This window comes from Odontesthes bonariensis, chromosome 10 (assembly GCF_027942865.1).
Source record: "Odontesthes bonariensis isolate fOdoBon6 chromosome 10, fOdoBon6.hap1, whole genome shotgun sequence".
Classification (NCBI taxonomy): Eukaryota; Metazoa; Chordata; class Actinopteri; order Atheriniformes; family Atherinopsidae; genus Odontesthes; species Odontesthes bonariensis.
In genome coordinates, this window is record NC_134515.1 from 18,714,098 (window position 1) to 18,726,802 (window position 12,705).

Consider the following 12,705-nt stretch of genomic DNA (forward strand, 5'->3'; position numbering starts at 1 on the left):
CATGCGTGTTTAGAAGCGCAACACTGAAAAGGGTCCCGTCTCAAACAATGTCGCGCGACGCAGCGTTCCCCCCATTGTGTAATCAAATACACCGGTATGGCGGTATATTAAAAATTCATATTATAACGAAATTATAAACCGGTATTCGGTGTGAACCGGTATACCGCCCAGCACTAATTACAATAGATACATGGAAAAGCCAAGATGTCTGGGCTCAACTCGAAATGAAAGCCAAAGAGAAGAGGTGGGTCTTGGGACTTGAAAGTAACAATGTCCTGGGCAGTTTTAATAATGTGTGGGAGGCTGTTCCACAACGTGGGGGCGGCAACTGAAAACACTCGGTCACCCTTATATCTGAGCTTGGATCTGGGAACATCTAGAATCTTCTAGTTTGACAAACTCAGGGCTCTAACTGGGGCATGGATATGTAACAGCTTAGATAAGTAAACAGGCCCCAGCCCATTTAAAACCTTGAAAACAAGCAATAAAATCTTAAAATCTATTCTAAAAAAAGGGACAGGGAGCCGGTGAAGTGAAGCTAAAACAGGAGGGATGTGCTCACGCTTTTTTGTGCCAGGAAGGAGTCGAGCAGCCGCATTCTGGACCACTTGTAAGCTCCGAACAGCTGTTCGGTCTCAACCCACATACAAAGAGTTACAGTAGGGGCGGTCGGTGGCGGGGTGGGTTGAGCGGGCGCCCCGTGTACGGAGGCTGCGGTCCTCGCTGCAGCTGGCCCCGGTTCGGGTCCCGCACCGGGTGGCCCTTTGCTGCATGTCTTCCCCCTCTCTCTGCCCCCTGCTTCCTGTCTCTCTCCAACTGTCCTATCATTAAAGGCATAAAAAGCCCCAAAAAATATATATATAAAAAAAAAGAGTTACAGTAGTCCAACCTAGTCGTCACAAAAGCATGAATAACTTTCTCAAAGTCTTTGCGATGGAGATATTTTTTGTGTCATTCTTCATTCTCTATTACTATCATTCTTATGATTTTTTTCTACCGACGCCAGTGTGTTAACGAAAAGATGCCCCGTTTTGTTGCACTGTAATTTGAAAAAGTCATGAAGATGACAAACGTGACTTTGTTTTCTGTTTATTTTGTAGCCCTGCTTGATCATGGCCCAGTGGAAGCACATGTCCCAGATTCTGCAGGACCTGTCGGGGGAAACAGTCACCCAGCTCTATCCCGCAGACACTTTCCCCATTGAAGTCAGACATTATATTGCTGACTGGATTGAGAGCCATAGATGGTATGATGCAAACAAAGGCATGCACGTACATACGCTCATATACAGTATTGAGTATTCTTGCTACACATTGCACATCTTCTTGAGTTGTATGGTAGTTCTGGATCTATAGATGTGTGGACACTTAAGTAAACACAGTGTATAAGCATGTGCTTTTTTTTTTTTCTTTTGCTCACAGGGAAGACTTTGCTTTGGAAAAGTTGGAGCAGAATAAACAAGCTCTGACTCTGTTGGAGCAGACCATCAGCCTGCTGGAAACGGTTGCTCATCAGAACATTGGTGTAGTGGACAGGATGAAGCTCATGCAGACCAGCAAGAACATGGTGGGCGAAAACTCTGGAGCTGCCAGAATTAGATTTAGGCTCTTACTTATCTCTTTTTCATTGTGCCTGATGTTTCCTGTCAAGCTTTAACGCGGCTTCTTTAAGTCATGACATGTAATGCGAAGCATCCTCCAGCAGTTGCAGCACATTTGACAGAAAAACATGGGGGTTTGTCCTGAGTAATGTGTTTTTCTGGACTGCAGGAGAAGCTGCTGCAAGTTTTTTTTTTTTTTTAAGTACTTCAGTAAAAGATGAGAGATTAGAATGAATGTCTTCACATGCATTTCCTTAAATATTTGTTTTATCTACCTGTGTGATTCAACAGTTCAACTGTAAATAAAGGATAGTGATGTATTGTTCGTGGCATCAGCTGAACAAATAATTCCATACTGGTAACTGCAAGATGGTATCATAGACTCTTTAAGATTTAAAGAGACTTGCGATTGCTTTGCAGGTAATGTTTCAGCAGCAGCCTCTGCGGTTTGCAGTAATGATCAGGGAGATCCTCAGGAAGGAGAGGGTTCTGATCAGTGGGGTAAGAATGTTTTTTTAACGTACCATTTGTTTTAACTAAAGCTTCCTGATCTTGTTATGTTACATGTCCTAATGAGGTTTTCAGTAGATATCATTAGAAATATGTTGACCAATGTTCTTGCAAGTAACACCAAAAGAGTGCAACACTGTTTGCAGTTCAAATGGTGCTCATTTGGCAGATACTTTTAAAGGGATTTGTTAAATTTACAAAGTGGATTTTACTACTTTTAGACAAGGTTCATTTAGGTAGCAGATTAGATAAATTAATTAGCCTGAAAGGGGGTACTTTTTGGTCAAAGTTAGCTGTTAACAGGTAAACAGGACTGGTTTTAAATTTTACTTTGGGCTGTATATCTTCAAGGATCAGAGATGTATGATGATAACATCCAAATAATTAGAGGATTCAGGGGCTTGGCATTTAAAAAGTGTGAATTGTGGAATCAGTGCTAATAGTTTGGCTGTATGTTTGTGGAACATCTTAAGTACTCCAGAATAAAGTTTAGTTTTCAACCTGACTCACATATTGCTGCAAAATAAAATGGGAAACAGAAATCAAAATCACCTGTAGATGCTTTAAAAAAGCATGACTAATCCTACGGTCGAAGGTATCTTTAATAATTCCGTGTTGAAGTTGCACTACCAATGGTAAAGCCACTTGCACAAAGTTATTACAAAGCTTTGTACTGCAGCTTAATGGAAGTCGTGTGTAAAGTAGTTTCAGATCTCAGAAATTCAATTGAGCTCCTGCAGTGAGTATGATTATGAATCATACTTTTTACCCGGTCATGTAATAGTAATTCAGCCTTGTAAGAACACGCAATACTCAGTTATATGTTATGATCTTCATAGAAATCCTTCACAATCATAAGTATGAAGTTGTCTAGGTCTAAAGGTGCAGTACAAACTGAAATCGAAGTGTTTTCCACCCAACTTATAGCTTGAATTAAAATTTTCTATCAATTTAATTTGTAATTGTAGTGAGACGTTATGTGTGGCACAGTTTTGACTCCTCCACTTATGCAAGTGTATTTAGGGCTGTTTTGTGTCTGTAGAGAAACCCTTCACTGTTGCAAAGTCCCTCAGGAGTCAACATGCAAGATGTCGACCACCTTGTTCTAAAGGTGCTTGAGGTCAAGGACATTCGAAAAAAGATGCACCACCTGCAAGAGGAGCTCAACTGGGAGAAACAAAACTACGAGAGTTTACAAGGTGAACATAGTTTTTCCTCAGTTGTATCTTTCGTGGCCGCATGCTCAAAATACGATGAACAGAATTATCCAGTATCCACTTGTGAGACGGCAACTCACATCAGTACTTTTAGTTCTTCCTATTCCAGATCAATCTTTTTTTTTTTATTTTGTTTTGTTTTCACTTTTCATATTCGATCCTTCCCTACGTTTTCCGGAGGAATTATCATCGATTTGTGTCACTCGTTTTTATTTTAAGTTAATACTAATACAACCTACAAGTGCAAGTACAGCACTACAACTCATTTAATCTGCACATTTCTAACTGCCAACTTTATTTGAGTGTTCTTTTTTTTTGTCGTTGTCTCTTTGAGTTGCTTAAGTATTTTCCTTTCCAAATTTTTCTTAAATGTAAAATAGTTCTCATTCGGTATCATCCTGCTCTTGCTTTGTCAAAAGACAATCTGATCCCACGACATGTCGTAAAATTCTGTACATTGGTCCACAGAAAAATAAGTAGCAATTTTACAGTAAAGCCTCAGAGGTTGTACAGCACCTGCGTTTTGCTTCCGCAGTTCTTTACAGTGATACAGTTCCCATCAGGCTTCGGATGACATCGCCGCACGTTCACATTTGCTACGTGATATGTTGATAGTTGCCACTCTTGACTCGGATAAAAAAATGTCCCAAAAGATTACTGGTCCAACTTCTGCAATTACCTACTTTTACTTCTGTCCCACGTGCTAATCGCTATAGTTAGGAGTTTAAAGTACACGGTTAGGTTTAGAGTTCATGTACATGGTTGGGTTGACATGTTAAAAAATACATGGTTAGGGTTAGAAAAAAACATTCTTATAGGTACCCAGCAACTGCTGCCCCAAATTTTGAAGCCAGGAAAGTGAAAATACTACATATTGGATGTGTGGAAAATGTTCATATTTGACCATATCTGGTGAGACGGGGCTGCAAACCAATAATCACTATTTCCCAAAGAGAAGTTGTCCTCCACATTGCCTGTTCTGTTATTACTTCCACAAACAGTAGAGATCTTTTCTTTTAATTGGAGACAAGGAAGTACTGCGCAGTCCTGCAGCATGTAGCATAATATCTGTTGCTTCCACAGTGCCATACCAACAGAATGGACTTGATTCAGCAAAGGCAGAAACTCAGAAGACCAAGAGCAAGATCCAGCAGCTGGAGTTCAACGTGCAGACGTTAGCCTCGGTGAGCAAATAGCTTATACTGCCAGCACCAACATTACAGGAATCGTGGAGGGAAGTTGTTTTTTCTTTTTCAAATTGATTCCTGAATAGATTGAAGCAATATAATATCGATGCTGTTTTTGGCTGTTTTTGGATTAATACTCACTATAACTGGTTAAAGAAAACATTTGAAATAAGCAGTTAACTGTTAAAGTTACTGTGGGGTTTTTATTTGGTCTACGTCTTTCCATATTTCATGACATGTGGCTTTGTAGTTTTTGTGCATGCTTGCTAAGGCACAGGCGAACGAGATTGATCACATATGATGACAGAAATGTTACTTTCATAATATGCTTTGGTGTTTGTAAAGCCTCTGCCTTTGTGTGCATATTGATATTTTTTACTTGTTTACCCATTAAGAGTTTGGTTATGTTTGTTGCTGTAACATATTTGGATGCTGGTTGTTGCAGAAGCGTTTGCAGGTGCTGCATGAGAGTGTGGACTGTCTTGAATGCTGCCAAGCCCGGTTCCTCAGCAGTCTGAAGGAGTGGAGGTGGGAGCAGCACAAGGCAGCCATAGGACATCCCTTTAGCGACAACCTGAGTCCCCTGCAGACCTGGTGAGCTCCTCCACTTAACAAGCCCATCCTGCATAATATGCACCTCTTCTAGAACCAACATGACAAATTTTGAAAAAGTTTTCAGGCAACCAGTTAAAAAGAAAAAAAAAAATCAAGCATATAAATCTCACCTGTTACACGATATAAGTATAATACAAACTGACAACTCAGTTTTTGTATTTGATTTATTCAGGAAACCTGGGGCTGTGATGCTTTAACAAATGATGTTCAAGATATTAATTATGTAACCAGTTTGATGTTTCTTTTGGTTACGTTAGTTATGTTACTGTGTGAGAACATTTCATTTTATTACATAAATCATTTTGTGTTCTGCTGAAGTAGGCCAGCACAGTAGCGTCGTGGGTTTGAAACCTGCTGGTCAGATGAGCTTTTTATGTGTGAACTTTGTCTCTGTGAGTGTTTACGAGATGATCCAGTTTCAGTCCAAAGATTGCATGTCAGTTAGTCATTTCAAACTGGCCCTGAGGGTGATGTTTCATGGTTGGGTGTTTGGGTTGGCTCTGTGATAGACTGGCAATCTGTGCAGGCTCTGCTTCCCCCAGTACGTAGCAGACACATAGCTTGGGTATTTGTGGGTTGATTTTATTATTTATATATATATACTTTATTAGGTGTGAGCAGATGCTTGGTATAAATGGGAACCTGAGACAGGAGTTGATGTTGATTGGGGAACATATCGCAGACCTCCAAGAAAAGCTGGGGAAACTTCTGCAGGCTCTTATTGAAAGGTAGTGCAGTCACACTGTCACTTATTAATGTATATTTATCCGCTTTCTTACATCATAAAACTGTGAAAATAAAACAAATTAATTTCACTCAAATTTTCACTCATCTTCGCTTCTTCCCTTGCCTCTTTTGTTCATTATTGTGTCCTCTGTCTCTTTCAGCTCTCTCCTTGTGGAAAAGCAGCCCCCTCAGGTCATTAAGACTCAGTCAAAGTTCTCAACAACTGTGAGATTTCTGCTTGGGGAGAAAGCCGCACCCGGGAAGCCTGTGATGCTGAAAGCACAAATTATTAATGAACTGCAGGCAAGGAACCTGGGCAGTGTACCCAGGTGAGTCACATACAGTTAACAACAGAAGCCCCTTTCACATATCAGTCACAAAAAACAGATGTTCTCACTGACCTGCTGCTGTTCCTCTTTGGTAATTCACACATGCCAGACAGAGCCCTGCATTGATACATGTGTACACACATCAAGCCAGCGTAACTGAATCAGCTAAGTGACAACAGTATTATTGGCTAGAGTGGAGTGCTCTGCGATTCTGGCTTGGCCTTACACACATATCCCTTTTCACCTCTGTTACTACCTGCCTTGCTGGTATCAGTACCAGATCAACTTCAAACCCCCCCCAGCATTGCCACTTCTGCACTTTCACAGATAACACTGATTTGGAACAAAGGTGCATTGACCCTTGAAAGACGTGTGAAAACACATTTTTTTATGGTGTATGGGATTTTCATTTTGTATATTTGTTGCATTTAATTTCATTACATCTTGTTCCATTTTTTTAGATGCATAACTTTTAAATTATTGCCCAGTGTATTACAACACAATAATTTAGGTACACAGCTCATCTCAGCTCAGCTCAAAACCATTTGCATTTAATCGGGTTAGGTGCAAGAAGACAAACCAGTGCCACTTAAATCTAGAAAGTTTATTATTTCATGTATTTTTCCGTGTTCAGGAACCTATGAGGGCTAATATTGAGCAATAAAGGATCCTATGTGGGATGCTGTGTAAAATGTTAATAAAACATAAAGCCATTAGCTGCAGCATATTTGAAATCTGTACTTAGTCGAATATATTATAAAAACAGATAAATGTTGAAGCTGAGGAAATTGTGTCTCATTTTGAACTTGAATATGTTTAAACTTAAGTGTACAGGGTGTAGCTGAGTGTGATCACCATATAGGTGTGATTCTATTTGTATTCCATGTATATAGAATGTTGGAGATTTACCTTCATCAATACATGACTGATTTTTGTTTTGACTTATAGAATATTTATAGACAAGCAAAGTCAGCACTTTGTAATCTTAAGCACACAACATTTTTGTTAAGTAATGTGAATCTTTTCTCATTTGGTAACAGACGTATTGTATGATTGTTTTCTATATTCTCGTTAAAAGTCACATAAACCCGTAAAACAATATTACAATAAAGGGTAACACTTTGAGTGGGTTCCATTAAACTATTCACTATGTACTTCTTTAAAGAGGGAATAACTGACACTGAAACTCAACTTGCAGTGAAAATGTTGGGGAACTGATAAACAATTCAGCCATCCTTGAGCACAACCCAGCCACCAAGAGCGCATGTGCCACCTTCAGAAACATGGTATGTCCTTATCCTCATTTAGCAACCAATTTGGTTATTATCAATCCTTGTTGACAGACTGAAACTTGTTTTTATTCAACAGTCCATCAAGAAAATAAAGAGAGCAGACAGAAAGGGATCTGAGTCTGTGACAGAAGAGAAATTTGCCCTCCTGTTCTACACAGAGATCACTATCACAGGCTGTGACACTCCTTACAGGATACAGGTTTGGTCCTATCCATTGTTCTATCTGACACAATTGTTCACTGGAATCAATCGCATGGACTTATTATCACATCCCTATTTAACTGTACACTTAGCACAGGTGAGAAACCCTATCATTGGTTAGCTTGCAACCTTTTTGAAATGCTTACTAAGCTAAGAACTATGTAGTCATGCAGAGTAGATTTCCCATGTGTGATATTAATGAAACATCTTCCTGTATATGTGGTTGGAAGAGCGCTGTTAGAAAACATAGACATGTCACTGATTGCAGATGATCTCTCACCCGGTGGTTGTGATTGTTCATGGCAGTCAAGACAACAACGCTCTGGCCACCATTATATGGGATGCTGCATTTTCTGAACCTGTAAGTATGAAATTTATTATTTTCTTTTACTTTTTTTTCTATTCTCGGTTGTTTTTATGTTTTGACATGTCAATTTGGCTTCCTGTCATAAATAATGTGGTGTTTCCTTTGGTGCCATTGTGAATCTTAATGAACCAGCGCATATGGATCAACAATATGTACATAGTTAATGTATCGTGGATCAGCACAGATGTTTTTTGGGCAGAAGTGGGGCTTATGGAGTACACAGTGGTAGAAATGGCAAGTAATAGCCTAACTCTTGGTGTAGAGGTGTGACAATCTTCAGTTTACTTCAAGCCTCAATTATAAAATGCAGGTCATGGCGAGGTTCACTCGGCAGAGACGTTGACCCACTTGGTTTTTGGATGATTTTTTTTTGTCGGATGGAAACAAAGAGAAGGCTAAATTGAAGACCTGGTGCAGTCTATATTTTCAGGTTTTAAACTGAGAACGACCTTGGAGAAAAGACCCAAACTATGTGAAGCATCCCAACAACCCAGTAAGACAATATTCCCTGGGGTAAAGATGCTCCTCGTGGAGCATTTTTAGCAATTTTAGTTTAGTCTTCAAAGTGATCATATTTTGGGAAAAGAAAGTGACAAAGGAAATTAAACAGGAGAAAACTGCACACAAGTTTTTTTTCCCACAGATTTACTAAAAATGTGATGTGTTTTGGTGATCATGAGATACTTTTGTTGTTGTTGCTTGACAGCAAAAAACAGGAAACACTGCAATGAGACAGAAGGTATCAGGGTGGGGTGGTAGATAGGATGCGGAACTTACAAAAGAAAACTTGGTTTATTTCATAAAACAAAAAAAACAAACAGAAGCCTGATTAAAAAAACTATGTGTGACAAAATAAACAAAGAACTTGGCATGGCATAGGATAAATAAATACTTAGCTTGGCAGGTGACGAAGATCATGGGAAAAAATAGGTATCATGGGAGGTAAGGTAGGTCAGGTAAGTATGGCAAAGATCCGGCAAACTGAGAGGGGAGACTGGAAACTAAATAGAGGGCTGGGAGTGATTGTGAATGAGTGCAGCTGATGGGGAAAACACAGGTGAAGTGAGTGAAGCTAATGAACTGAATGAAGGGAAGCTAAAACATGGCAAAACTAAAAACTAAGATGTGGACTAAAAAACAAAACCAAAACGTAACATAAAACTTAAAACATAAGTCCCGTGGCGTGACAGAGCCCCCTCCTCAAGGGGCGGATCCCAGACGACCCAAAAAGTCTGAGGGTGGGAGGGAGGGGCTCGAAGCCAGATGCGGTCCGACGGAAGGCCAGACATCTGGCGGCGTGGCTGCAGTGGCCGATCAGGCATGCAGCAAGAGATCAGGCTTCGAGTGGCAGGAGGGGGTCTGGCAGGCGACCAGACTTCCTGCGACGTGGTGGCAGGAGGCGGTGGTCTGGGGGCGGCCAGACTTCCGACGACGTGGCAGGAGGAGCCGGAGACCATCCGGCGGGCGCCCGGACATCCAACGACGTGGCAGGAGGGGGAGCCGGAGACCGTCCGGTGGGCGGCCGGACATCCGACGACGTGGCAGGAGGAGGAGCCAGAGACAGTCCGGCGGCCGGCCGGACATCCGATGAGGGGGGAGCCCCCCCCCTTAAGGGATGGATCCCAGACATCCCCAAAGTCTGGGGGTGGGAGGGAGGGTCTAAGGAACTGTGATTCCATGGGCCGGGGCCCCATGGGCTCTGAGGCTAAGTCAGCCTCTGCGGCTGTGGCATGATCAGGCCCTGTGGCCTCTGTGGCATGGTCAGGCCCTGTGGCCTCTGTGGCATGGTCAGGCCCTGTGGCCTCTGTGGCATGATCAGGCCCTGTGGCCTCTGTGGCATGGTCAGGCCCTGTGGCCTCTGTGGCATGGTCAGGCCCTGTGGCCTCTGTGGCATGGTCAGGCCCTGTGGCCTCTGTGGCATGGTCAGGCCCTGTGGCCTCTGTGGCATGGTCAGGACCTGTGGCCTCTGTGGCATGGTCAGGCCCTGTGGCCTCTGTGGCATAGTCAGGCCCTGTGGCCTCTGTGGCATGGTCAGGCCCTGTGGCTTCTGTGGCATGGTCAGGCCCTGTGGCCTCTGTTGCATGGTCAGGCCCTGTGGCCTCTGTGGCATGGTCAGGCCCTGTGGCCTCTGTTGCATGGTCAGGCCCTGTGGCCTCTGTGGCTGGGGCCAGCTCTTCGACTGCTGGGGCCGCTGGGTCCTGGGGCTGTGAATCTGAGGAAGAGGAGCGGTACAGCGCGATTACCTCTTCTGGCTCCAAACCGAAAACATCCAGCGAGGCAGCGCGCTGCACAGTCCACGGCACCGATCCACGCGTCCTCCAGGTTGGCAGTCCACCCCCGGAGCCCCCGCTTCTTTGATAGGAAAACCAGGAGCACACCAGCCACCCGCAGTCTCTCAAACGAGGAGGAGCCCCGCTCCAAACAGCGCCACAACTCGTCGTACAAGTCCCAGAACTGGTCAAAGTCCGCCGCGTCCATGGTTGGCCGGATCTTTCTATCAGGGTGGGGTGGTAGATAGGTAGGACACGGATGCGGAACTTACAAAAGAAAACTTGGTTTATTTCACAAAACAAAAAAAATATAAGTCCCATATAAGTCCCTTAAAACATAAGTCCCGTGGCGTGACAGAAGGATTTAATTAAATAGGAGTCTGGTACTTTTTTTTGTGTCTCTTCTTCTAACCATTTATGGTGAATAGGGAATTTTATTGATTGCTGGTTGTCTGGCAAAGATTAGAGTCATGTGTATCATTTCAGTCAGGCGGTATTTCATTGATCTCTGATCACAGATATTGCTGGATAGGGACTGGATAGTGTAGTGGTAAGATGGCCACCTTTCATGTAGGTGACCTGGATTCAAATCCCCTGCATGAAAGGTACTACCTCTAGTAGGGGTCCTTAGACAAGACCCCCTTACCCTACCTGTAAGTTGCTTTAAATAAAATCGTTGTCCAAATGCATAAACATAAACATTGCATGCAGAGAATACATTGGTTATATTAGGGGGAAAACAGCACCAAGCTTTTGTAATAGCGCAGCCAAATTGGTGTGATTTAAAACACTGTCAAAAAAATAGACACAAAAACTTTAGAATACTTACACCACATTTAAAATGTAGGTAAATAGATTTGTTTTGAAATTTAAAACATAGCACTTGCTGTTACTTCGGCAAAATGTTATCTAATCAGGCAAATAGAAGGCTTCAGATCATTATCTTACTGACTTCTTTTGTAAGTCACAGTTTCCTATGAAACAGTACTTCTCGACTGGTTTTTGAGCTCAGTTTTATCTGGTGAGATTGGATGTTTATTCAGATGATCAATTGAGCTGTTTCTCACCTGTTTCTGTAGTTGTGTTTGTAACTAAATTGTCAATGACATACAAAACAATGGAAAACAGTTTAGCAGCTCTCTTAGCAGTTATACTTAGTGTATAGGTAAACAAACATCAGTAAATTGTTCACTGCCTGTGGATATTTGGAAAGGTGAGTCTGCGTTAGCTTCCTGAGCTTTTCCCACCTGATATGATACGAGACTGAACCAGTTAAGATCGGCCGAGATAAATTCGTAAAGCTGTATCCCAGGACTGAGTGAGACACTGAGTCACTTATACGCCTCATTGGGATAAACAGCAAGAGACAAACAGCCATGCATGCTCACACGCACTCCTAGGGTCAGTTTAGAGACACCAGTTAACCTAATATGCATGATTTTGGGTGGTGGGAGGAAGATGGAGTACCTGGCGAGAACCCACACGTACATTGGGAGAACATGCAAACTCCACACAGAAAAGCCCCACCTGGGATATGAATCAGGAACCCTCTTGCTGTGAGGCGACGATGCTGAGCACTACACCACCGTGCAGCCTATATCTATATGTCTATATGTCTATGTATATAGATATACATAGACATATACTGTATATACATAGTGCGAATTACAGGGAGGTTTTGGGGTTTTGACCCACAGATTGGGGGGGTTGAAACATTTATCTTTCTTATCCGTAATCATAAATATTACAATACACAGTATATTCCATTGTTCATCAGTAATATCTACACAAGCTCTGTGTTTGTGATTTTTTTTTGGGCTGTCATTCAAACTATGTAAGTTCAGGCAACATAATTAACACTGTCTATAGCCAATATCATGATAGTACATTCATAATTTATTTCACTTTCCCCCTTTCATTAGTTTAAAGCGACGTCAGCGTTCTTGCCATGTAAGCTTTTTTGTTGTTGTCATCAGGACCGAGCACCCTTCGTGGTGCCGGATTGTGTACCCTGGAGGATGATGGGCAGCACTCTCAACAGTAAATTTACCTCTGAGGTCCAGACAAAACATTGTCTGGACCAATACAACCAACACTTCTTGGCCCAGAAGATATTTGGCAGGCCCGACCACAATGAAGACTTAAGCAACATGATGGTTTCCTGGGCCCAGTTTAATAAGGTATGCATCTGTGAGTATTCTCTGGCACAGACATAAACAGGCTGACATGCAAATCTCACAGTCCCTTTAACTTTGAAGGAAGTCCTCCCAGGTCGATCGTTTACTTTCTGGCAGTGGTTTGAGGGAGTGATGGAGCTGACTAAGAAACATCTGAAGACCTACTGGAGTGACGGGTGAGAGGGACCCCACAACTTTTTCAATAGGAAATCAC

The 12,705-nt window shown here is 42.3% G+C and overlaps 1 protein-coding gene across 1 annotated transcript in view; it reads left to right on the forward strand.

Moving 5' to 3' along the window:
* Positions 1–12,705, forward strand: part of stat6 (signal transducer and activator of transcription 6, interleukin-4 induced) — a 31,867-nt gene that overhangs the window by 14,741 nt on the left and 4,421 nt on the right. Inside the window, exons 2-14 of the mRNA XM_075476673.1 lie at positions 1,101–1,246; positions 1,422–1,566; positions 2,021–2,101; positions 3,153–3,309; positions 4,411–4,511; positions 4,960–5,108; positions 5,741–5,857; positions 6,017–6,184; positions 7,383–7,470; positions 7,553–7,675; positions 7,946–8,038; positions 12,291–12,494; positions 12,573–12,667. Coding sequence (XP_075332788.1) covers positions 1,113–1,246; positions 1,422–1,566; positions 2,021–2,101; positions 3,153–3,309; positions 4,411–4,511; positions 4,960–5,108; positions 5,741–5,857; positions 6,017–6,184; positions 7,383–7,470; positions 7,553–7,675; positions 7,946–8,038; positions 12,291–12,494; positions 12,573–12,667 — 1,655 coding nt within the window. The 5' untranslated portion in view covers positions 1,101–1,112. The remainder of the gene's footprint in view (positions 1–1,100; positions 1,247–1,421; positions 1,567–2,020; positions 2,102–3,152; positions 3,310–4,410; positions 4,512–4,959; positions 5,109–5,740; positions 5,858–6,016; positions 6,185–7,382; positions 7,471–7,552; positions 7,676–7,945; positions 8,039–12,290; positions 12,495–12,572; positions 12,668–12,705) is intronic.